General features: G+C 42.1%; 2 protein-coding genes across 3 annotated transcripts in view; both read right to left on the bottom strand.

Moving 5' to 3' along the window:
• LOC140741132 (receptor tyrosine-protein kinase erbB-4-like) overlaps positions 1-7421 on the bottom strand; it is a 138778-nt gene extending 131357 nt beyond the window's left edge. For both annotated transcript variants that reach the window (XM_073070942.1, XM_073070941.1), the window contains exon 1: positions 7180-7421. In XM_073070942.1, the coding sequence (XP_072927043.1) occupies positions 7180-7246 (67 nt within the window). In that variant the 5' untranslated portion in view covers positions 7247-7421. The remainder of the gene's footprint in view (positions 1-7179) is intronic.
• Positions 7422-21385: 13964 nt separating this feature from the next.
• Positions 21386-23340, bottom strand: rps26 (ribosomal protein S26). Its single transcript, XM_073070940.1, has 4 exons — positions 23186-23340; positions 22060-22237; positions 21817-21947; positions 21386-21481 (listed from the first exon to the last, which is right to left on the bottom strand). The coding sequence occupies exons 1-4, from the start codon at positions 23186-23188 to the stop codon at positions 21443-21445; spliced, it is 351 nt and encodes a 116-aa protein (XP_072927041.1). The 5' UTR covers positions 23189-23340; the 3' UTR covers positions 21386-21442.
• Positions 23341-26738: the final 3398 nt, after the last annotated feature.

Raw genomic sequence — 26738 nt, 5'->3', positions numbered from 1 at the left:
CAGCACTTGCTTTAACCTTGCTTCTCTGTATGACATTACTGTGAGTTCTGATGTAGGGTCCCTGACCTGAAACATTATCTGTTTCCCTGCCCCACAGATACTGCCTGACCAGCCGAGTGTTTCCAGTACTTTGTTTTTATTTCAGATTTCCAGCATCTCATCTGCAGATTTTAAAAAAAAAATTTCATTTACCATGGGCATTATGCCTTTGTGGGAGTTGAGTCATATGCTCCATGCTTACCCATACAAGGCAAAGCAACACTACCTTCTTGTGATTCAAACTGGCCTTTCCAATTACTTATTCTTCAATTGCTTTACAAATGTGAACAGATTCAATCAAATCCAAATGACACAGCAAATCCTTGCAGTTTATTGAAAATAAGGATGTCACGTTGCCCCAATTTAGTCACCTCAAATAAAGTTCTCATAGCGCGCTGCTAAACTGCCATTTGGCATCAGATTCTGAAAAGGAAATTTGACTGTATCTGTTTATTTAGTCGTCCACAAGCTGAAAGAGAAAGCTCAACACAGTTTCTGTTCTGCGGGAACAGTAAACTTTTGACATTGTGGGTGTGAAGAATTAATTATTTAAGCAAGTTGACAAATTACAACTGATGAAGAAACAGCTTTGAACCAGACCGAGGTATCTTAACAACCTTTTGACTCAAACTGCTTTTAAAAATACTGTCACACAGTGTGAAAACAAATCCTTTGGCCCATCTAGACTATCCCAACTATCAAGCATCCATTTTACACCAATCCCACTTTTTAAAAAATCATTTTCACTTCCCATCTACTACCCCCAGATTCTACCACCCTTTACACACAAGGGGCAATTTACAGAGGCCACTTAACCACTCAACACCACGTCTTTGGGATGTGGAAGGAAACTGAAGCATCCAAGAGAACTCCACACTACATGAATGGGCACCAGTTAAAGAGATACAGTGACATAGTCGCAAAGTTATTACACTAGCATTGAAGGTGAGGGCATTCCTCCCAGAAAAACGAGTTCAAATCCCACTGCGGAAGATGGGGAATTTAAATTCAGCTAATTGAATAAATCCAGAATAAAAAGCTTTATCAGTGATGGAGGATGTGAAACTATTGGATAATAGCATGTGAAATATCTCAGAATCAGGTTTATCATCACTGACATATATCGTGAAATTGTGTTGTTTTGTGGTGGCAGTGCAAGGACATAACAATTATTATAAATTACCAAATATACAGTGCAAAAGAGGAATAGTGAGGTAGTGTTCATGGAATATTCAGAAATCTGATGGCAGAAGGGAAGAAGCTGGTCCTAAAACATTGAGTGTGAGTTTTCAGGCTTCTGTACTTCCAGACCACAGGAATGGAGTTACTTCTGAATTGCTCCTGAAATGGCTGAGCAAAGCAAACAGTGCAAGGGTATTTAAAGATGAACAGTAAATGCTCGCCCTGCCAGAGGTGAGGGAACTCGCTTCCAGGGGAGGTGGTAGAATAAGATACAATCATTATATTTAAGGGGTATTTAGATAGACAATACATAGAAGGATACAACCCTAATCGGGGTCAGCATAGATGTAGTGAACTGAATGGCCTGTTTCTGTGCTGCTTGACTCCATGTGACACCCACAACTCATGAAAGAAATTTTTAAGCAGTAACCCTCTTCCTGGAGATCTGTTTTTTTGGAAAGAAGATGCTGAAACCAAACCCTTGCACCTCTCTTCTATTTTCTCTCATTCCTCAGAAAAGGGTGGGAGAACAGTGTATCTACTGAAAGTCAGAACCAAAGCAACCATTCTCTATGTCTGAGATTTGACAATTTAATCAAAGAGTAGAAGAGAGCCTCTTCTAACCCAGTGTCCAGGATTCCCTGCAGAAGATGCCAAGTGGTGACCAAGTGCCCCATTTCTCTACAGAAGTTGCAAGGTGGTGATGAGAGTAGAGCACATCTTCTTCTCAATTGTCTTGAAGACCAGCAGTTATGGGGACACAAGCCTGGTCTTCATCCAAACTGTATGGTCAGGTCCACACTGGTGACCTGTACACTGAACCATCTTTTAAATGTGGGTATCTCAACAAACCCGGGAAATAGCCTTTAGCTTTGAGAATGCAGTTGTTGAGGTGTTGAGAAAGAGCCTGAAACTGAGATCGCTTTTTAAATTAGCAGTATTTTTATCACTCTGTAAAATTTACCAAAGAAACAAGAAAGCAAAACAGTCTCAATAACTGTCCAAATCTGTGTTCAAGATGACAATGCACGACGGTTAGAACATTACAGCACAGTATACAGTCTCTTTGACCCATGATGTTGTGCTGACCTTTTAACCTACTTTAATGCTTCTTTCCCTCCATTTTTCTTTCCTCCATGTGCCTATCTAAGGATTTCTTAAATGTCCCTAATGTATCTGCCGCTACCACCACAGCAGTAGTGTGTTTTGTGCACCAACCACCCTGTGTAAAATACTCCACTCTGACATTGCCCCCTCCCACTATACTTCCATCCAATCACCTTAAAATTCCGCAGAAACCTCTGAGAAACCTGATTAAGGACAAAATAAAGCTTCAAAATTAAACACATCCATAAAAGAGCTTTATTTTGTAGCATTTCACCTTGGAACATAGGCCAATGTTCAATGTCTGATAAACACTTGCTGAACTAAAGCAGTCTTGACCGTAGACAAACTTGAAAGTATTTTTCCCATTCTTTTCATAAAATTTTGCACATTTCACAAAATTTCTTCAACATAACTTGACACATTTTGCTTCCCAATCAAAAACCAGCATTCTTCTGCCTCCAGTTTTTTGCAACACTGTGGTTTCAGACAGTAACTCTCATTGTCTGTGGTGCGTATAAAGCTGTGGAATTTCTTTTCCCGCCAGTCACATCTCACACATTCAGCCTGCAAAGAGATGCTGACTTTAAAATAAATTATGATTAAACAGCAGCTAAAGGCAGGAACAGAATATGCTAGAAAACTTCAGCAGGTCAGGCAGCATCTGAGGGGAGAGGTGTAGATCTAACTTTTCTTTTCCATGAGTTTTTGACCCAAAGATAAACAGTTATTTTTCCTTAGCCGGACCTGAAACGTTTTTCCACTGGTTTCCGGCTTTGTTTCAGATTTCAAGCATCTATGGTTTTTTTTGGATTTAAAAAATATTCTAGGTAAGAAATTAGTTGAAAAACAAATTTAAAAACTGTATTTATATAGCCTTTTTCACTAAGAAATGTGCCCCAATGTGACAAACATTGATGACTTTGAATTGGGATATTTCAGTGCTCTGATGGATTCCAGATTTGTGCACTTCTGAGATTAGAGTTGCAAATCATTTCGCCCAGACACAATGACTACAGATATACAGTCGGCCCTCCTTATCCGCGAGTTCTGCATCCGCAAATTCAACCAACCGTGAATCGAGAAAACCCGGAAGTGCTCTTCCAGCACTTGTTGTTCGAGCATGTACAGACATTTTTTTTCTTGTCATTATTCCCTAAACAATGCAGAAAAACAACTATTTTACATAGCATTTACATTGTATTAGGTATTATAAGTAATCTAGAGATGATTTAAAGTATACGGGTGGGTTATCGTGGATCAGGATCGAAAAAATTGTAAGTTCTCTTACTAAGTAAGTCAGAACAGGTACATCCGGTATTATTTAGCATCAGTTAGTCAAACGTTTGTCTTAGTATATAGTATATAATTTACCTTTCTGTGCATATAAAACACTTAAGAACGTATGTTTCAGCGCCGGGCTCGGGAACAAAAGTTCCGGTGTTCGATCCAGTGACAGACCGCTATCAAGAGTGCTCTCCATTCGCACCTTGTTGATGTGGAGGATCAAAACTCAAAACCCCAAAACTGAATAATTAAACCACTGTGTTGCTTAGTAATAATTGTAGCTTTCATTGGGGCAGGGCCTTTCACACTTTATCCTTTAAAATTGTTCTGATCATTGACCGACATAGCCTCATGCTTTTACAATGATCGATGGTATTTCGCCTCTTTCCGATTGCTTTATTATTTCCACTTTATTTTCAATCGTGATCGTGATTATTTTCGTGAACAGAAACACTGCGGATTCAGAGCTCTACCACCCGGGTCCTAATGTCTACCGCACTGAAACAGGTTAAATAAGGTCTGGGGTTCCACTGGGTCCTAAGGTCCATCGCATTGAAACTGGTTGAATAAGGTACTTGAGATCCGTGTTTTTTGGTATCCGCAAGGGGTCCCGGAAAGAATCCCTCGCGGATAAGGAGAGCTGACTGTATATACAGATAACACAACCCCATTTTTGTGATCTGGAGGAGAGAGTGTGACATTGTAGTTCTTACTTAGTGCATCCCAACTTGGCAGTGTGAATTGAGTCAGAATCAGGTTTATTATCACTGACATATGTCATGAAATTAGTTGTTTTACAGCAGCACTAGAGGGTGGCACAGTAGCGTAACAGTTAGCGCTCACATTAAAGCATCAGCAAGCATAGCAAAATTCAATTCCAGCTGCTGTAGGTAAAGAATTTGTATGTTCTCCCTGTGACTACGTGGCTTTCCTTTGGGTGCTCTACTTTCCTTCCATATTCTAAAGAAATACAGGTATGGTTAGAGTTAGTAAATTCTGGGCATGCTATGTTGATGCTGGAAGCATGGTGACACTTGTGTGCTGCCCTCAGCACAATCCTCGCTAATTTGATCCAAACCAATGCATTTCATTGTATGTTTCAATTTTGATGTATATGTGACAAATAAAGTTAATCTTTACATAAAATACTGTAAGTTACAATAAGAATATAAAAAATAAATATGTAGTACAAAAAGAGCAAAATAGTGAAGTAGTGTTCATGGGCCGTTCAAAAATCTGATGGCAGAAGAGAAGAAGCTGTTCCTAAAACTTTAAGTGTGTGTCTTCACCCTCCTGTACCTCCTCCTCCCTGATGATAGTAATGAGAAAAGGGCATGTCCTGGTTGGTGGGGGTCACCTTTTTGAGGCATCACCTTTTGAAGTTGCCCTCAAGGAAGTATAACAGTCCAGAAGTAATTAGGTGGGTTTCATGCAGACTGAAAAGGGGAAAAGAGCTGGTTCAGAACACAGAATAATGGAGGGAAGCCTGGAAAATAAAAGCCAGAAGTGCCCGTGGGAGACCAAAGTCAAACAAATACAGATCTTGCTGCAGAGGTAGCTTGGGTAAGGCTACACTGGAGGAATGAGTGGAACTATGTCAAACAGAATGGAAATTCTCAAGCCTGGAGATGATAGAAGGTCAGATGAAGGTTTCGATAATAGATCACCTGAGGTGAGGGGTAAAGCAAAAGTTTTAATGGTTTAATGGTTTCAATCTTAATGACATTGATGCACTTATTCCTGGCAATGAGGATGGAAGGGACATGGAAACAGGATCAGTTTGCAATACAGAAAATAAGCCATGTGGACTGAAAGAAAATATATATTTCCAGGTAGGAAAATTCCAAGTGGAAACTTTTACTTTTAAAGGACGATGATTCAGAGACAGAACATGCACCGTAACGGAGACAACATAAATGCAGCAGAAAGGCACATGTTTGAAGATAAATGGTTAAAACCACAAATTTCTGAAATCAGTAACAAAAATTCAAAATCAGCCTGATTGATCCTCTGTACAAGGGACTCTTTGGCAACAATATGTAAATCAGTTCAAGTCTCCTGCGCTCAATACAGATTAAAAATAATGGAAATCATTGACATTCCTGGGGGTGGGGCAAAGAGGATGAAAGAGTTAAAAACATAAGAAATAAGTAATTGACCTTTAAACGGGACTATTCTATGGTTTTAATGCTGAAAGATTTGCATCTATATAGCACTTTATCGCATGAAGTTAATTACTTGAAAGTGCCAAACACAGGAGCCAATTTGCAAACACCAATCTCCCCCAAACAATGAAAAGAATGTCGAAACAATCTGCAGCTGCTTTGACAACTTGTAAATTAAACTCTGGAACTCGGTAACTCCAGCTCCTGTTGTATAGGATTCCAGAGGAGCGGAAAGCAATTGCACTGAAATTCACTTGTCGATGTAGTTCTCAAAATACCCAAAAAAGCTGCTCACAGTCTATCCATTCAGGACAATTCCACAAATCTGACTTCCCTTTCCTCAGTGTGACTACAGCCTCAAGATCAGGATTGAGATCTGGATCATTGGGAAGCAAGAGGTAATTACTGATGGCCTTAACTTGACCATACCAATGTGACTTTGGGACACCCTGAACTACAGAAGCGTGGAATGTGAAAGTACCCACGGTTCTGGGCAAACTAGCAAACAAGGAACAAGAAGAATTTAGACCGAATTAATCTCCTTCACCATCCCCAAGATCTTTGCTCTCCAATTCCAGTCTCTCGACCTTTACCGAGTTTCACCATTCCACCCCTGGTGGCCGCGCCTTCAGCTGCCTGGATCTCAAGCTCTGGAATTTCCTCCCTAACCATCTACCCCTCTCCTCCATCCTTCAAAACGGTTTCAGATCCAGCTTTAGGTATCTGCCCTGATATCTGCTCATGTGGCCCCGTGACAAGTTTTAAATTCAGAATTCTAGGAACCATTGGGGTTTTTTTTTAAGTTGTTGGGCTACTGGGCTCCATCACATCCTTCAATCGCTTAAAAATTACTGTAGCATCTGACAGTGACAATTAAATATTTGCTGCAAGTCTGTAGTTTTCCAGAATCTGGCTGTGATTTCCGATATTTAAATCACGCCCTAAGTTTACTCTTCAAACAAGTGATCGAAAGGCGGCAAGAAAAAAGTCTTAAATCTAAAGGTTTCGCGTTAGTAGGGACATGTGACCTGGTCTCGGTGCTTGCTCACGCATGTACTTTCCGCTCGAACTTGCTGACCTGATTTTTTAATAATACAATTTAACACGTTCCTCGCCGAGCAAAATAAGGTTCCCGAAACCTGAACCACTCCCATTAAGCAACCCCAGTTTATCGTCAGTCTTACGCAAAAAAATGCTTAAACAAAGTTTTATAGCGCTCTAGTTTCTGTATTGAAAGGGAGGTTGTCATCGGAGTTTTCCCCCAAAAGGACAAACTTCTATCATCATTACCACGAGAATAATTACTAAATTAGTTTGAGCTAAAGTTTTACTGTACCGTTTACAAATGGTAGACCACTTATGTGACTTAAATGGCAGAAAACGTGGGTTGAACCCACCTTACCTGACTGAGCGGTAACACCATTTCGAAACCACAGCCACAATATGCCCAACACCTGCAGAATGTCCATCTTCTATTTTCCAGATTTCGTTCGTATCGTTGAGTCACTTTTAGGAAATACTTTCCATGACTTGTACTTTTTAAAAAATTCAATAAGTACCAATAGAGTGTTAGATCGTTTGAAAACTTTGAGAAATGCTTTAGTCAATCTTTCTCATTCCCACTCGAGTTGTTGCTCCGCTCTCGTCAGTTTCACGCTGATATGACACATGGGGTTGGCTCCACCTTCTGAAGCCAAATCACATCACCAGGAAGGTGAGAAACTTCACTGCAAAGACGCAAGCACCACTTTTCATAAATCCAGGGAATTGTACTTAAAACTGTTTTTATTTAAAGAGCGAGCTCGGCGACATTATAAAACAAACACGTAAGCGTGTGTAAAATCCTCTTTTCCAAAAGTTGAGCCGTACAGTTTATTAAGACACTTCACGGCCAATTTCCACGTCCAAAGCTGAGAGATGTATATAGGGAGCAAAAGAAATTAAAAATATAAATTAGCACGTTCTACTATTTAAGGTGAAATACGTAGCAATCATTAATAATATGCTTTAAAATGTATTAACCTTTCTCCAAATTTAAAATAAAAGACAATTTTTGTGTGGGACACTGTTAAAAAGTTTAAGTTAACACAGTAACTTAAAATCTTCCTGATCTTCTTGCTAATGTTTCCTGTTCTCCATTCTCTCTAAAAGGTGCTGTTTCAAACTGAAATACTTAATCTTGCAAACTTTGATACTGGCTCTCATTCAACTGAACCTGTCCTCGCAAGCGTCTATACGCAAGAATTTACCAGGAGGGGGCAGTAGGGATGGAGAATATTAATTTTGTTTATTCTCTCCGTAACCGGCGTGTACGATGGCTGGAGGGGATGGGGTTTGTATATCCTCGATCTCTACTCCATTAAGGACAGTTAGCCAAGGACTAAAGATGAGATTTCCCTATTTTGTATGGTTTAAGCAAGATTCGCATTTCTGTAGTACCTTTTATAATCGCGGATGCCCTAAAGTGTTTTACCGTGAACGAAATACTTTTGAAATGTAGTCAGCGTTTTCAAAGGTCACGCACGACATGTTCACCGACTTGTTTATCAAGACATTGCCATACTTTACGTTTGGAAAGGAAATATCAGAGTTAATTAATATGTAAGAAAACTGTAGCAATGACACAGTGGTTATGTTTTCGCAGTTTAAGAAATCGAATATAATAAGCTTAAATCACGTGGTGATGGTTTGAGATTTTAAACTCAATTTAGAAATATGGAACCACTCTTCCCTCCCCCCACCTTTTAAATCTACTTCTCATCTTTTGTTCTCCAGATTGCCGAAGGGTTTCGGCCCGTAACGTCGACTGTACTTTTTTCCCATAGATGCTGCCCGGCCTGCTGAGTTCCTCCAGTATTTTGTGTGTGTTGTTTTGATAAAAATTCTTGTCTACTTTCCTGTTTGTTACCTGCAACTCTTTATTGCGAATATCTGTCCATCCCAGCTTCATGTTTTCTGCAATGTCTAATGGTTTTATGCATTTAGATGTATGCATTTAGGAAATAACAAATATTTCCAATTCCTTCTTATGGCAGTCTTAAATGGGCAACTGCTTATCCTGATCTATTCTCCTTGTTCCAGATGCCTTACAGCAGGGGTTCCAAACCTTTTTAATGCCATGTACCCCTACCATTAACCAAGGGGTCCATGGACCCCAGGTTGGGAATCCTTGCCTTATGGTATCCACTCTGCCACACCCCTGTAGAATATTGTAGGTTTTGGTAATCTCATTTTAAATTCAAGGCCATTGACCCAATCTAATGGATCTTTCTTCAAAGAACAACATTTTCATTTTCATCCCAGGAATCAATCCAGAGAATGCTCTGCACTGCCTTCAAGGCAAGTTTATTCTTATATAGTGGCAATAAAAAAAAACTCCTTCCAGGTATGCTAGTTATAGCAAACCTCTCTCAAAAGGGGTCAACATTTCATTTCATGTCTTTGTAATTACTGAAAATGCTGGAAACTCAGCATTTCTAGAGAGAGAAACAGAATTATTGTTTCAGACCTAGGACCCTTCATCAAAACTGGGAAAGAGAGAAAATCTAACTTTTCAATGGCAGAGAAGGTTGGGAGGAATGGACAGTACAAAGGGATAGGCTAAGATGAGGGTTGCTATGGGGATAGATTGCATTGGTCATTCAATGAGTTGGTTATCAGGGCAATTTGAGTGTGATAATACAAGTAACAAGGTTGTTGGACATACTAGAAAGTCAGGCAGTACTAACAGAGAGTAAAACTGAGCAAAAAGCACTTAATCCAAGCAGAAATGGCTCGTGCTGACACAGAGAAAGCAAGTTACCTTAAATGATAGAATTAGAGTTCAGAAAGCCTTGACAGAAAATGATGCCGGGCATTGCTGTAAGAGTGCAGGAGGCCACAGAAAGGTCAGAAAAGTGTCCTTTCATGATCATACAAATGAAAATCCTTCCTTCATAAATTAGTCAATTTCTTGATTTTGATAAAAGTTTCTTTAAAAAGTTTATCGTAGTACTTTTCTAACACAGTAAAGAGGAAAGGCATTCTCTTGGATTAACAGGATAGGGGTTCCTGCCTATGATCTCATTCATACACCATCTCCCGGACCTCGATCATCATAGAGAGGTGGTCAGGGGGTCTTGACCCTTAACAGTTGCTGCCTGCCTTGCTGAGCGTTTCTGCCTTTATTTTTTGAAGGCAGGGATCTCTGTTGCTCCACCTAGTGGCTACTTCTAGACCAACAGTTCAGGAGATTCAGAGAACTAAAAAATGTTGAGACCATAAAACAGAGAAGCAGAATGAGGCCATTCGGCCCGTTGAGTCTGCTGCACCATTTGATTATGAGCTATCTATTTTTCCTCTTAAACTCATTTCCCTGCCTTTTCTCTATAACCTTTGACTCCTTACTAATTAAGAACCTATCAGTCTCCATTTTAAAAATACCCAAACACTTGGCCTCCACAGTCATCTGTGGCAAAGATTTCCACAGATTCACCATCCTCTGGCTAATGAAGTTCATCCTCATCTCTGTTCTAAAGGGATGTCCTTCCATTGAGGCTGTACCCTCTGGTCCTAGACTCTCCCACTATTGGAAGCATCCTCTGCACATCCACTTTATCTAGGCCGCTCAATATTCAGTAGGTTTCAATAAGAAACCCCTCATTTTTCTAAACTCAAGTGAGTGCAGGCCCTGGGCCATCACATGTTAACCCTTTCATCGCCAGGATAATTCTCCTAAACTGGAGTTGCAGCTGGATGTCCTTCGACTCATGAGGGAAACTGAAGAGGTGATAGATTGGAGCAACAGAGAGGTGGTCACTCCTAAGTTGTGGGAGGCAGGTACCTGGGTGAATGTCAGGAGTGGGGAAGGAAATGGGCAGCCAGTGCAGAGTATCCCTGTGGCTGTTCCCGTCAATCAGTATACCACTTTGGATACTGTTGGGGGTGGGGGTGTAGGGGAACCTACCAAGAGGGAAGCTGCAGCGATAGGGTCTCAGAAGGGAATGGGGGAGAAGAGGGCTGATTCCATAGCTGGCAGAGTGGACAGGATAGAGACACCTTGATGGTATGATGCCTCCCAGGTGCCAGGATCAGGGATGTCTCAGATCGGGTGCATGACATTCTCAAGGGAGAGGGTGAGTACCTATAAGTCTTCGCACCAATGACATTGGAAGGAAAGATGAGGAGGTCCAAAAGAGAGGTTTTAGGGAGCTAGGTAGAAAGCTCATAAGCAGGACATCCAATCTCTAGAGTCTAGATTGCTGCCTGGTCACGCACCAGGAAGGGTAAGAATAGGATGATTTCGTAGATGAATGGGTGGCTGAGGAACTGGTGCAGGGGCAGGGTTTCAGATTTATGCATCATTGGGATCTTTTCTGGGGCAGGTACGACTTGTATAAAAGGGACAGGTTACACCTGAACCCGAGGGGGACCAATATCCTTGTGGGCAGGTTTGCTAGAACTGTGGGGGGGGGGGAGGGTTTAAACTGATTTGGCGGAGGGGAGGGGGTATGTAGTGAGACTGTCAGGAAGGACAGGCAGATGATAGGGCAAAATTGCAGTCAGTGGGATGAGTTGCAGTGTAAAAGGGCACCAAAGTCAAAAAGAGTAACAAATAGAGGACTGAGGAGTTAAATTTGAATGCATGCAGTATACGAAATAAGGTAGATGATCTTGTAGTACACAGAGAATGGCAGGTATGACATTCTGGGCATCACTGAGTTGTGGCTAAAGGAAGATCAACATCCAAGGATACACATTGTATTGAAAGGACAGGCAAGTAGGCAGAGGGGGTGAGGTGGCTCTGTTGGTAAAAAAAAAAGAAATTAAATCCTTAGAAGGAGGTGACACAGGATCAGAAGATGTAGAATCCTTGTGGGTAAAGTTAAGAAACTGCAACAGTAAAAAGAACCTGATGGGAGTTATATACAGGCCTCCACAAACAGTAGCCAGGATGTGGCCTACAAATTACAATGGGAATAGAAAAGACATGACAAAAGGGCAGTGTTACAATAGTCATGAGGAATTTCAATATGCAGGTAGATTGGGAGAATTAGGTTGGTGTTGGATCCTAAGAGAGGAAATTTGTAGAATGCTGACAAGATGGTTATTGGAGCAGCTTGTGGTTGAACCCACTAAGAGAAAGACTATTTTGGATTGGGTGTTGGGTAATGAACTGAATTTGATTAGGGAGCTTAAGGTAAAGGAATTCTTAGGAGTCAGTGATCATAACATGATTAGTAGTGATCCTTCAAGAATCACTGGAATCTGGCATAGTTCCAGAGTTCCACTCTTCAAGAAGAGACAGAAGAAAGGGAATTAAAAGGCAGCTAGCCTGACCTTGATGGCTGGGAAGCTGATGGAGTCGACTATTAAGGATGAAACTTTGGGGTACTCAGAGACACATGATAAACTAAGCTGAAGGCAGCATGGTTTCCTTAAGGAAAAATCTTGCCTGACAAATCTGTTGCCATTCTTTGAGGAAATAAAAATCAGGATAGACAAAGGAGAATTGATGGATGCTGTGCACTTGGATTTTCAGAAGGCATTTGACAAGGTGCCACACATAGGCTGCTTAACAAATTTTGAGCCCATAGTAGTACAGGAAAGATACTAGCATGAATGGAGCAGTGGCTGATTGGCAGGAGGCAAAGAGTGGGAATAAATGGATCCTTTTCTGATTGGCTGCCATTGACTTGTGGTGTTCCACAGGGATCTGTGTTGGGACCGATTCTTTTTACGTTATATGTTAATGAATATAATGATGGAATTGATGGCTTTATGGCCAGGTTTATGGATGGTACAAAGGTAGGTGGAGAGGCAAGTATTGTTGAGGGAGGAGGGACACTACAGAAGGATTTAGATTAGGAGAATGGGCAAAGAAGTGGCAGATGGAATACAGAGTCAGGAAGTGTATGGTCATGCACTTTGGCAGAAGGAATAAAACATAGACTATTTTTTTAAACAGGGAGAAAATTCAAAAATCCAAGATGCAAAGTGACTTGGGAGTCCTCGTGCAGGATTCCCTAACGGTTAACTTGCAGGTTGTGTCTGTGGTGAGGAAGGCAAATGCAATGTTAATATTTATTTTGAGAGGATGTAATACTGTGCTTTATAAGGCACCGGTGAGGCCTCAGTTGGAGTTTTGTGAAAAGCTTTGGAATGCCTTATCTAAGAAAGGATGTGCCAACATTGGAGAGGGATCAGAGGAGTTTACGAAAATGATTCTGGGAATGAAAAGGTTTTCATATGAGGAGCATTTGATGGCTCTGAGCCTGTACTTACTGGAATTTATAAGAATGAGGGGGGTTATCTCATCAAAACATAATGAATGTTCAAAGGCCAAGATAGAGTGGATGTGGAAAGAATGTTTCCTGTAGTGGGGGAGTCTAGGACCAGAGGGCAGAGCATCAGAATAGAGGGATGTCCATTTAAAGTCATAGAGAAATACAACACAAAAAGAGGCACTTTGGCCCATCTAGTCCATGCTGAACTATTTAAAACTGCCTACTCCCGGACCATAGCCCTCCATACCCCTACCACCCATGTACCTATCCAAACTTCTCAAACATTGAAATCGAACTCACAATACACCACTTGTACTGGCTGCTCATTCTACACTCTCACAACCTTCTGAGAGAAGTTTCCCCTTTAACTTTTCAACTTTCACCCTTAACCCATGACCTCTAGCTGCAGTCCCACCCAACCTCAGTGGAAAAAGCCTGCTTGCATTTACCCTATCTATACCCCTCAATTTCGTACATCAAATCTCCCCTCAATCTTCTACGTTCCTAGGAATAAAGTCCTCACCTATTCAATCTTTCCTTATAACTCATCCTCCAGTCCTAGCAACATCCTTGTAAATTTTCTCTGTACTCTTTCAAACTTTTTAACATCTTTTCTGCAGGTAGGTGACCAAAACTGCACACAATACTCCAAATTAGGCCTCACCAATGTCTTATACAACTTCAATATAACATCCCATCTCCTGTACTCAGTACCTTGATTTATGAAGGCCAATGTGCCAAAAGCTCTCTTTATGATCCTGTCTATCTGTGCCACCACTTCCAATGAGTTATGGACCTGTATTCCAAGATCCTTTTATTCTACCACACTCCTCAGTGCCCTACCATTCACTGTGTAAGACCTACCCTAGTTAGTCCTTCCAAACTGCAACACCTCACACTTGTCTGCATTAAGTTCCATCTTCCATTTTCCCAGCTGGCCCAGATTCTGCAAGCTTTTGGTAATCTTCCTTGCTGTCCCCAACCTTGGTGTCATCTGCAAATTTGTTGATCCAGTTAACTCATTATCATCCAGAGTGTTGATATAGATGACAAACAATGGACCCAGCACCACTAGTCACAGGCCTCCAGTTAGAGAGACAACCATCTACTATCACTCTCTAGCTTCTACCACAAAGCAAATGTCTAATCCAATTTACTACCTCATCTTGAGTGCTGAGCGACTGAACCTTCTCGACCAACCTCCCATGCGGGTCCTTGTCAAATGTTTAGCTAAAATCCATTTAGACAACATCCACTTTCCTAGTAATTAAAACTTGGAAGTTTGGTTAGACACAACATACTGTGCCTGAAGCTATGCTGACCATCCCTAATCACTCCATGTCTATCCAAATACTTACATATCCAGTCCCTTAAATATAGGGACCTATCTACTACTGATGTCAGGCTCACCAGCCTATAATTTCCTGGTTTATATTCAGATCCTTTTTAAAACAATGGAACTTCAATCCTTCCATACCTCACCTGTCGCTAGGATGATTTAAATATCTCTGCTTGGGCCCCTGCAATTTCTGCACTTGCCTCCCACAGGGACAAGGGAACACCTTGTCAGGCCCTGGGGATTTATCCACCCTAATTTACCTCAAGACAGTAAACACCTCCTCTGTAATCTGTATACTGGCTCGACACGTGGATTACCATTATGATCTTCCTACACCAATGATCCCCAACCACCGGGCCGCGAGGAAACGATATGATTTGTTGATATGAGTCAGCTGCACCTTTCCTCATTTCCTGCCTGTTGAACTTGAGCGCACGCGCGGTTATCAGCCGCCTAAACGCAGCGACGCTCGCGCCAGGGTTGGCCTCGTGCGGCCGGCGGGAAGCGCCGTTGGTACCGGCCCGGAGCGCGGACAGATGGGCGCCGCCTCTGAACCTGTTTACCACACCGAATGTCCGTGGGGAACTCGGTGCTAAAATGTTCACAGACGACCGGATCAGGGGTTTTGGTAAGTAGCAGCTCGCTGCGATCGAATGAAAGTCATTCCTCGGCCCAAACCTTTGTCGGCCTACAGGGGAGGCGGACATGTGCCCTGCCGCACTCCTCGGTCGGTTGGTCGCTCTCTCCGGACTGTGACTGCCGTAGTCCTGGTACGGGGACCTTTGACCTTGACCTCTCACCCCACCCACAACCAGCCGCACCTGGCCAAGGCATCTGGCGACGGGCGGGCGGGAAGCTGGAGTTCGGGTGCGAAGTCTGTCTAATGAGGCAATGAAGCACTCAAAACTGTTTCGGTACCCCGAGTCCAAGCACCCAGCACTTAAAGACAAACCCATTGAGTGTTTTGAGCGGGAAAAAACGTGAGCAAGTGGGACAGAAGCAAGTGCTGATAGCCACGAAAACTAAATTGCGGAATAGACTGGACATAAGGAACCTCCTTCGAGTATCGCTGTATTCTGGTCGTGTTTCACCCCCCCCCCCCCCCCCCCGGTCGGCCGGTCTGCAAGAATATTGTCAATATTAAACCGGTCTACGGTGCAAAAAAATTTTGGTGACCTCTGTTCCAGAGGACCAATTTTGTCCCTTGCAACCCTTTTGCTGTTAACATACCTGTAGAATCCCTTGGGATTCTCCTTCACCTTGTCTGCTAGGGCAACCTCATGCCTTTCATTAGCCTTCCTGATTTCTTTCTTAAGTGTTATCCTGCATTTCTCATACTCCATAAGCACCTGATTGGTTCCTACCTGTCTATACCTGCTATGGACCTTTTTCTTCTGAAGCAGGACTTCAATACTTCTTGAAGACCAGGATTCCTTGCGCTTGTTATCTTTACCTTTTATTCTGACAAGCACATGTAAGCTTTGTACTCTCAAAATGTTACTTTTGAAGGACGAAAACAGCCTGACCCAATCCACTTGCCAGATCCTTTCTGATACCATCAAAATTAGCCTTACTCCAATTTAGAATATCAACCCAAGAACTAGATATATCCTTTTCCATAATTAACTTGAAACTAATGGCATTATGTTCACTCGGTGCAAAGTGTTCCCCTACACAAACTAATGTCACCTACCCTGTTTCATTCCCTAATAGGAGATAAAGTACAAGACTCTCTCGTTGGAGTTTCCAAGTACTGATTAAGGAAACTGTCCTTTTATAGTGAGAGTCCTAGTCAATATGTGGAAAATTAAAATTTGGAGAAGAACAGAGTGCTGTGGGAGCCATTTTGATGTTTTTCTTCTCATCAGGGTTAAGAGAGGCAGGGCTGCGCAGGCGTGTGACGTCGGGCAGTGAAGCGCGGAAGATTTAAAAGGAACAGGCAGCGGAGTGAGCCGGGAGTAGAGTGAAGGCTTAAGGGCTTTGGCTCAACCAGTTTAGGCGCAAATGGGCGAGGCAAGGTAGGTTTAGTTTTCAGTTTTTCCTGTTATTTGAGGAAAGAGGGAATTATGAGTGAGGGCAGCTTGTTGTTCTCTGTGTTGGATGTGGGAGGTCCTGGAGTCTCCTAGCCTCCCGGATGTCCACATCTGTGCCAGGTGTGCCGTGCTGTAGCTCCTAAGGGACCGTGTTAGGGAACTGGTCAGGGAGAGTGAGGGGTTGATAGAGAGGAGTTACAGGCAGGTGGTCACACCAGGGCCACGGGAGGCAGACAGGTGGGTCACGGTTAGGAGGGGGAAGGGGAAGAGTCAGGTACTAGGGAGTACCCCAGTGGCTGTACCCCTTAACAATAAATACTCCTGTTTGAGTACTGTTGGGGGGGGGGGGAACAGCCTACCTGGGGGAAGCAACAGTGGCCATGCCTCCTGCACAGAGTCCAGCCCTGTAGCTCAGAAGGGTAGGGAAAGGAAGAGGAAGGCAGTAGTAATAGGGGACTCAATAGTTAGGGGGTCAGATAGGCGATTCTGTGGATGCGATCAGGAGACCCGGATGGTATTTTGCCTCCCTGGTGCCAGGGTCTGGGATGTTTCTGATCGCGTCCACGATATCCTGAAGTGGGAGGGTGAGGAGCCAGAGGTCGTGGTACATATAGGTACCATTGACATGGGTAGGAGAAAGGGAAGAGGTCCTGAAAGGAGAATATAGGGAGTTGAGAAGAAGGACCTCGGGATTATCTCGGGATTACTGCCTGTGCCACGTGACAGTGAGAATAGGAATGGAATGAGGTGGGGGATAAATGCGTGGCTGAGGGATTGGAGTAGGGGGCAGGGATTCAAGTTTCTGGTTCATTGGGACCTCTTTTGGGGCAGGTGTGACCTGTACAAAAAGGATGGGTTGCACTTGAATCCTAGGGGGACCAATATCCTGGTGGGGAGATTTGCAAAGGCTACTGGGGAGACTTTAAACTAGAATGGTTGGGGGGGTGGGAATCAAATTGAAGAGACTAGGAGAGAGGAGGTTAGTTCACAAATAGATAAAGCTAGTAGACAGAGTGTGAGGGAGGATAGGCAGGTGACAGAGAAGGGGAATGCTCAGACCGAAGATGTAGGGGAGAAGGAAGATAAAGATAATAAAGTTGTTTGCACCGTTAGGGATAAACAGAGTAAGAGGTGGAGAGTTTCTTAAATGCATTTATGTTAATACTAGGAGCATTTTAAGAAAGGTGGATGAGCTTAGAACATGGATTGGTACCTGGAAATATGATGTTGTAGCTACTAGTGAAACATGGTGGCAGGAGGGGTGTGATTGGCAACTAATTATTCCTGGATTTCGTTGCTTCAGGTGTGATAGAATCGGAGGGACAAGAGGGGGAGGTGTTGCATTGCTTGTCAGAGAAAATATTGCAGCGGTGCTCTGGCAGGATAGATTAGAGGGCTCATCTAGGGAGGCTATTTGGATGGAATTGAGGAATGGGAGAGGTGTAGTAACTTAAAGGGGTGTATTATAGACCACCTAATGGGGAGTGAGAATTGGAGGAGCAAATTTGTAGGGAGATAGCAGATATTTGTAGTAAACACAGGGTTGTGATTGTGGGAGATTTTAATTTTCCCCACAGACTGGGAAGCCCATACTGTAAAAGGGATGGATGGTTTGGAGTTTGTGAAATGTGTGCAGGATAGTTTTTTGCAACAATACATAGAGGTACCAACTAGAGAAGGGGCAGTGTTGGATCTTCTGTTAGGGAATGAGATAGGTCAGGTGATGGAGGTATGTGTTGGGGAGCATTTCAGGTCCAGTGATCACAATGCCATTAGTTTCAATATAATTATGGAGAAGGATAGGACTGGACCCAGGGCTGAGATTTTTGATTGGAGAAAGGCTAACTTTGAGGAGATGTGAAAGGATTTAGAAGGAGTGGATTGGGACAATTTGTTTTATGGGAAGGATGTAATAGAGGTCATTTAAAGGTGAAATTTTGAGGGTACAGAATCTTTATGTTCCTGTTAGGTTGAAAGGAAAGGTTGAAAGTTTGAGAGAGCCATGGTTTTCAAGGGATATTGGAAACTTGGTTCAGAAAAAGAGAGAGATCTACAATAAATATAGGCAGCATGGAGTAAAGGTGCTCGAGGAATATAAAGAATGCAAGAAGAATCTTAAGAAAGAAATTAGAAAAGATAAAGGAAGATATGAGGTTGCTTTGGCAAGTAAGGTGAAAATAAATCCAAAGGGTTTCTATAGTTATATTAATAGCAAAAGGATAGTGAGGGATAAAATTGGTCCCTTAGAGAATCAGAGTGGATAGCTATGTGTGGAGCCAAAAGAGATGGGGGAGATTTTGAACAATTTATTTTCTTTGGGTACATTTAAGACAAATATTGATAGGTTCTTGATTATTCAGGGTGTGAAAGGCTACAGGGAGAAGGTAGAAATGGGGTTTGAGAAGGAAATGGATCAGCCACAATGATATGGTGGAGCAGACTTGATAGGCCAAATGACTAAATTTTGCTCCTACATCTTATGGTCTAAATCTCCTCTTGGCATACTCCAATGACAACATGCCCTTTCTTAGATATAGGACCCAAATTCGCTCACAATATTCAAAATGTGGTCTGACCAATGCCTCTACACCCCCAATTTCTGAATTTGCCCCCCATTTAGAAAAGCCTTTATTCCTGTTATCAAAATGTATGACAATGTACTTTCTACATTGTATTCCATCTGCCACTACTTTGCCCATTCAAGATTAATGCCATTGCCACTATACAAGTGTAAAGGTGAAAACAATTTACCCCAGATCTAATGCAGCACAAAAACACAAATATAAATACAAAAGATATCTTGTATACATTGATTGTATGTCTATAAAGTGACACTAGGCATAAGGTGATTGACAGGAAATGATAAAGTAGTGGTGGTGGTGTCTCCTGGGGAGTCCCATGACCTGTCCAAGCCCTTCTGCGGACTCCATTTCCTAAACACTACCTCCCCTCCACCAATCTTTGTGGCATTCAAAAACTTGACCACAAGGCCATCAATTCTATCATCCAGATTGCCAATATAAAACCTGAAAAGTAGCGGACTCAGCACCACACTGGAATTTCTGGCATGCTGCTGGTGTCTGTCACAGCAAAGACTTACACAAAATACCAGTTTGCCCACTATTTTTGTCCCCTTTACTGCTTCTCACAGTAACTTTCTCCTAGTCTAATATCCACTCTTGCCCCTCATGTTATTAGCTAACTTAGTATTTTCATAGCAGGCTAGGCAGCATCTATAGGGAGAAGCAATGTCGACGTTTCGGGCCGAGACCCTTCGTCAGGACTAACCGAAAGGAAAGATAGTAAGATTTGAAAGGAGAGGGGGGAGGGGAAATGCAAAATGATAGGAGTAGACAGGGATGGGGTAAGAAGGGGAGGAGGGGCATTAACGGAAGTTAGAGAAGTCAATGTTCATGCCATCAGGTTGGAGGCTACCCAGCTGGTATATACCCCATCCCTGACATATTTAGTTGTTTGCCTGTTCTCCAGCTCTGTATCACTTTCGCCAATCACCTTTCCAGCTCTTAGCTTCATCCCACCCCCTCCGGTCTACTTCTATCATTTCGCATTTCCCCCTCCCCCCTCTCCTTTCAAATCTTACTATCTTTCCTTTCGGTTAGTCCTGACGAAGGGTCTCGGCCCGAAACATTGACATCGCTTCTCCCTATAGATGCTGCCTAGCCTGCTGTGTTCTACCAGCATCTGCAGATTTCCTCGTGTTTGCTCTTAGTATTTTCATATTTCATCTTTTTCTCATTAGTGTTTTAAGTTGCCTTCTGATAGTTTTTAGCTTCCCAGTAATATACGCAATATTGTATGCCCTCTGTAAGATGCCTGTGCACATCTCACCAGATGTATCAAAATGAATCCTTACCTTATCAGAAATAAACTTCATCTGCCATTGGTTTGCCCATTTTATGAACTCATTGAGACTGTCCAATAGCCTGATACTGTTCTCACCATCAACACTTTTTGTGTTACAATGAATTTACTGATATCTCCTATATTCACATGTAGATCATTAATGTATGAGTTCCAGCTGATTCTTGTGGTTCACCACTAGTGATGGACTTATCATAAACCCCTTCTCCATCATTCTGCCTGTTACCAAATACGTCAGCCAGTTTCTATTGATTCCATCCTTGTTTGTTAATCTCCCTTGTGGGAGATCATCAAAAGATTTACTTAAGACCCCAAAAACTGTACCACTGTCATCTACACATCTTATTACCTCTGAATAATTCAATCATTAGTCAGACAAGATCTACCTCTAACAAATCCATGCAAACCATCTTTGATTAATCCCAGCTTGTCCAAGTTCGGATCTATCGTCCTTCAGAATTTACACGCGCAGGCTCGTTCTTCCCATTTATCGCAACTATTTGAAAATCTCATTCAGAACCTCCGCAATCTCTATGTAACATCTGGTACACTCACTATTAAACTGTTGCTGTAAATTGCATGGAGAAATGGTAGAATCTGGAGTGTGAGATGAGAATGCATAAAATGAATTAGTGTAGAATTGGTGCAAATAGACAGTTTCCTGTCCCTGTGCTCTACCTGTGTCTCTGCAGCTATAGATTTAAACAGCTGACAAACATTCCACCCAATATTTAGTTTAAAAACATCACAAAGCAGAAGTGCGAGTATTTTGCACGTAGATAACAAGGGGAAAAATATCACTAATCATTTGAATATTCTCACAAAGCATTGGAAACCTATTGAAACAGAGGTAAAGTAAATGAACTGCTGAAATACACATACATAGCCTGGTTTAGAACCCTCTTGAGAAACTAAACGTAATTTCCTTAGCAGCATTTTGTTAGCTCCAAAAGACACAATTCATTTGATAGCTCTGAAGTTGGAAAGGAAATGCAAATATAAGCAGCAAATCCATTCCTCACTGCATTGTCCAAACACCTTCTGTAGATCCAAACTACCAGAAAAAGGTCCAAATAAACATGCAAACACTTCTCAGTGGTCCATCATTTTTATTAATTCAATCCAAATGACATGATTAGCTAATGTTTACATTGGCTTGGGAGGAGGTCCACGTGGGATGTTGGCCTGGAAAGGACAAAAAAAGAGGAAAACATTAGGTTACATACAGAAAGTAGTTAGCTGTACAAAGAATTAAATTGGAATATTTATTTGTGCCCAAATCTGCCATTAATTTCTGAGCTCATTTTCACACACCACATGCAGGAAATTTGTTACAGAGGCATTAATTTGTGACCATAGCAGTTCTTCTCCCACTGAGTGTAGCAGTTAAATATATTGGGTTGAAGCAACTTTAAATGTCCACCAAGATCTCTTTAGAGCTCTATGTTGTAATTGGCGTCAATGACTAATCTAAGCAGCAATGTCTGATCTCAGTAGAACTCTCAGATTTCAATACTTACTCCTGGCCGGAAACGTGGAGGAGGGGTTCGGTCCTTCCTGGCTTCCCGGGAACGATTTCTCACCACCTTGCTGTGGATGGCACAGCTGACACAGTAATGTAATTTCACATATAGCTTGGGTAGCACATATGCTGGAAACAAAGAAAGGACCATCAAAACATTCCACAGCAGAATCCAAATAGCAATAGAAAACATTTCAGATAAAACATTGGGATGAGTATGCAGGCCTCCACAGAAACTCACCATCAAAAACACTGGCCTCTGAAATATCTCGGACTGCAGCAGCTTCCACAATGTTTCGAATGACAAACTTCTTGATAGCCTTGTCTTTGGGGACACAACGGGCACAGTTTGTGCACCTGATGGGCTGCACATGGCCACGGCCCTTTTTGGCACGTCCGTTATTCCTTCGCTTCTTAGTCTGGAAAAAAAAGAGCAAGGCTACAATTAAAACACCGTAAAAATGTATTCACAAAACACATGAATTTAACAATCTAATGGACTTCATATTTACTCTTACTTAACCCTTATTAAAATGAAGCTACCCAGATACAATTACAATCAATGGATGCTTTACAACTACTGCTGCTAACCTTTGCATTACCAACTTTACCAGGACTCAATAGCAAATTCAAACTTGGCAGCAGTTGCAGCACATCACCTCAATGCTCGAGACCTGGTTCAGGTTAGCAAACCCCTACACAGTATAGGGATTAAACTATTGATGCTTTCTCCCTACATTTACGTTGCCTAACCTACTGATGACTTTTAGTTTTCTTAAAAAAAAAGTGTGACTGAAAGCAAGCTTTGAAAACAGCTACATGAGCCAGTTTATCAATGGAGCAGGGCCCCAAATCCATACATCTTCATCGCCAATCCCCAAATTTTGATCTTATTCAACCCTAGGATTAAAAATTAATATAGGAGTTTGTGGAACAGGGTTCCACACATTCATAAGCTTTCTTAATTTAGAATTGTTTCCAGGTCTCAGCCCAAAAGACAATTAAATATTTCGAGTGACATTATATTGAAACACAAAACAAAAGCTTCGGTCTTCTCCCCGCTGATACTTACCAACCATCCACCCCGCCCAGCAAAGCCTTTCTGAAGGCATTTGTTTCCCAGTGTATTATCATAGTCCTCCTAAACTTCAGCAGCTAGTTTTAGAGCTAGTAGCCCTAACCTAGGTCGGCCCTGTACCGGCACCGCATCCCGCAGACACTGGATTACTGAGCCAGTTTGTAGGCTTCGGCTTAGAACTTCGATTGTTCGTGTCACCGAAGGCTGCGGGGAAATATGGAGCATACACGAGGACAATCGTTAAAGGAACCCGACAGGTCGGCGGTACGACCGCCATAAAAGTACTCACCATCTTAGCACGAGTCACAAAGAGGAACGGAAGCAAGCGCACAGGCCTTTTATACTTCCGCGCTCAGGCCCCGGAACTCAGGGAAACAATGCCAGATCATATAGCCAACACCAATATCACAGTACATGTTGTCCCACCGTGCTGGTACAGTGCTGCATAGAACCGGAGATCTCATACATAGTAGATTTGCTTCGGAAACCGCCAGGAACTATTTGTCTCTGCGGAGGGTTATGCCGTGTAGGGGCCGTGAAGCATCAATTACCCAGGAGGAAGCGCGCATATTGGTGAGAGCTGTCCTGTGACGTAACCTGTCAATCAGTGGAATCACCAGTCGCCCCCACCCCTTGAAGGTTTCCTGAAGGCATCTAGGGTAGTTTTCAAAATCTAGCGCTTTGATATTATAAAACGTTCTAATACGGCCACCAATTGTGTTATCAAATGCTATTAACATGAAGGTCTGTTAGGGGACTATAAACTTACGTAAAAGATTCCTAAACTGAGAACCATATCTGCCCAGAGGATAGCAATTAACATGCAGGATAATTAAAAGGCCAGAAATGGAAAACAGCAAAGCATATCAGCATATACGGTGTATAAATAGGCCCTTGGATCCAGCTGAGCAAGATGTCCATCCAAGTAGACCAGCTTTTCCTAATTATTTACTTGTCCAAATTTAAGGGAATAGAAACATGAGAAAATCTGCATATTTGTTTTGCTTGGAAGAGAATGGAGGCAGGGAGAAACAAGGTCATTGTGTGTCTGCAATGCTGAGAATTTCTATAATGAACACTTTAGTACTTAAATTGGAGCTAATTTGAGTGTTGAGGGTGATGGGACTGAAGGTAAGTTATTACACTAGCAGCAGAGAGTTGGAGGAGCTTAGGTTTGTGCTGTTGATAAGTTGATGACCCTCCATCAGAACTGGAAAAGTGAGTAACTAACTTGGTTTTCAATGGCAGAAGGGAAAAGGAGGGGATGGATATATCAAAGAGAATCTCTCTGATGAAGCAATGATTGCAATGGATTTTGCTGTTTTCAGAACTGCCTGGGTGATAGTTGAACGAGGACAATGAGAATAAACAAGGGGACATGCAAAAGCTGTGAAACACAGGTCGGAGCTTTTGCTAAAATTTAAAACCAATGGATGAATTCTGGTAATGCCCAGCAGATCAAACCGTGCCAGTGCAAAGAGGAAAATTGAATTACTATTGCAGAACCGGCTGGTTCTAACAGAAAAAGCAAGTTATCTGAAATGGGTGAATTCAATATTGTGTCTAAAGTGCAGCATGTTGCAGCCAAAAGATGAGATGCTGTTCTTCAAGTTTACATTGGGACTTGTTGGAAAAATACAGAAGGCTACAGATACATAGATGGAGGTGGACTGTAACATTATAGTTGCAGGTAACTGGAAGCTCATGGTTGCCTCTGTGGACTGAATGGAGATCACCAAATCTGCATTCAGATTTTCCAATATATAACAGGTGCACTGTGAGTCCTGAATGCAATACACCCAATTGGAAGAAATGCAAGTGAATCACTGCTTCATCTGGAAGATTGGTTCACTGGATTGTAGGATGGGAAGAAAAGAAAGGACAGGTATTTCATTGCCATAAGGGAAAGTGGATAATAAGAAAGTTGCTGGAGATGAAAGAATGGACCAAGATATTGTATAGGGAAATATCCATTCAGAATACTGAGAGGGGAGGGAAAGAGATCTGTCTGGTGGTAAAGTCTTGAAGTTGACAGAAATTATGCAGGTTGATTTGTTGAATGTAAAGGCTGTTGGGGTAGAAGGCAAGGACTGGGCATTCTTTGTTCCGACTGGGAGTAGAGGAACTGAGAGCAGAGATGCAGGAAATAGCTGAGATAAAGATTCTGTGGACTGTGATGGGAAGCCATAGTTAGAAAATGTAAGATATTTTAGAGACTCAGAGGGCAGAAAAACTTTGATTTTAGTATTTCCATTGTTTAATAGGAAGAAATTTCTACAGTGGTTAGCAAATCTAGAGACCATGGGCAGGTTGAGAGCATATGATGTGAAATTCAGTGTTACAAATTTAGATACAGAGCTTGATTTCATTTTGAAGAGTTTATTGTTTCTGAAATGTGATAAGGTGTTGTACCAGGAGGTATTCTTTAATTTATGTCTGGGCTGTCAGCTGATCGATATAATTTGCTCTTACACAAGAAGAATGACTTGCAGCTTCACAGCAACTTCAGGGATGGGGGAAAGTGCATGGAATGTGTGTGCCTACTGTCAGTGTGGGAGCAGTTAGTTTTCTTAATTAAAGCGGTTATTTTTGATCTAATTTGTTAACAGTTCACTCTTAAGAAACCATTTCACCAAGGCATTTTTTCCCCTCTTCCTCTGGTGCAATAGATATTTTGTATTCACTGTAAAGAATACTTTCTGAGGAATGTAAATTCATAGAACAATCTCAAGTAAGGCTACAAATGCCTTGCCCCAGCAGAATGCACTATTTCCAGGCAGCTTGGGCTCAAATAAATTTTCCTTCTCAAAACGTCATGACCCTCAACCTGGCCAGCTGGCATCCTGATCGGAGGCCTGATCCATAACCAAACTTGTACAGAAACCAATCTCAAAGTTCCCAGAAACCAAGTTCAATTCCACATCATACAGATATTTTCATAAAGACATAGGAGCAGAATTAGGTCATTTGGCCCATCGAGTCTGCTCTGCTATTCAATCATGGCTTACCCTTTTTTGGTCCCCCGCCTCAGCTCCACTCCCTGGCCTTCTGCCCATAAACTTTGATGCTTGATGGCCCATCAAGAACCTATCAACCTCTGCCCTAAATACACCCAATGACCTTTCCTCCACAGGAGCCTGTGGTATCTCTGTTGTCTTGAGACTTGGGCAGTCCCATCTCCTGGACTGGATCTGTGCAAGGCCTACATTCTTTTTCTCCATGTTCCACTGGTAATATTCATTGGCTCGAAGGTGGTGAGTATGTTCTGCACAGTATTAACGACAACAAATGGGTTAAGGAGGTTGAATGCATCACTGTCAGAATCTCAGGGAAATATTTGTGACTTTGGTTACAGCTATTTAAGCAGGAGGAAAAAGACATCTCAAAAATGTAAAGAAAAATATGGTAGTTTTCAGAGACAGAGCTGAGAGCTACTTTAAAAAAAATAAAGTTAGGAGAATGGAAGTTCTACATTTCTACAGCACTTTTCATCATTTTTAGGATATTTATTTATTGAGATACAGCGTGAAATAGGCCTTTCTGGCCCTATGAACTGCGCCACCCAGCAATCTACTGATTTAATCCTAGTCTAATCACAGGACACTTTACAATCACTGATTTACCTACTAACTGGTATGTCTTTGGACCGTGGGAGAAAACCAGAGCACCCGGAGAGATCTACAAATTCACGGGGAGTAAGTACAAACTCCTCCGGACAGTGGCGGGAATTGAACCTGGGTTGCTGGTACTGTAAAGCGTTGTGCTAACCACTATGATACCATGCCATCCAACCACTTTACAGTATGAGGTATATCGGGAGTGTTTTGCAGACTAGAAACGTG

Source organism: Hemitrygon akajei, chromosome 18 (assembly GCF_048418815.1).
Source record: "Hemitrygon akajei chromosome 18, sHemAka1.3, whole genome shotgun sequence".
Lineage (NCBI taxonomy): Eukaryota > Metazoa > Chordata > Chondrichthyes > Myliobatiformes > Dasyatidae > Hemitrygon > Hemitrygon akajei.
This window is presented reverse-complemented; position numbering and strand designations above follow the sequence as displayed.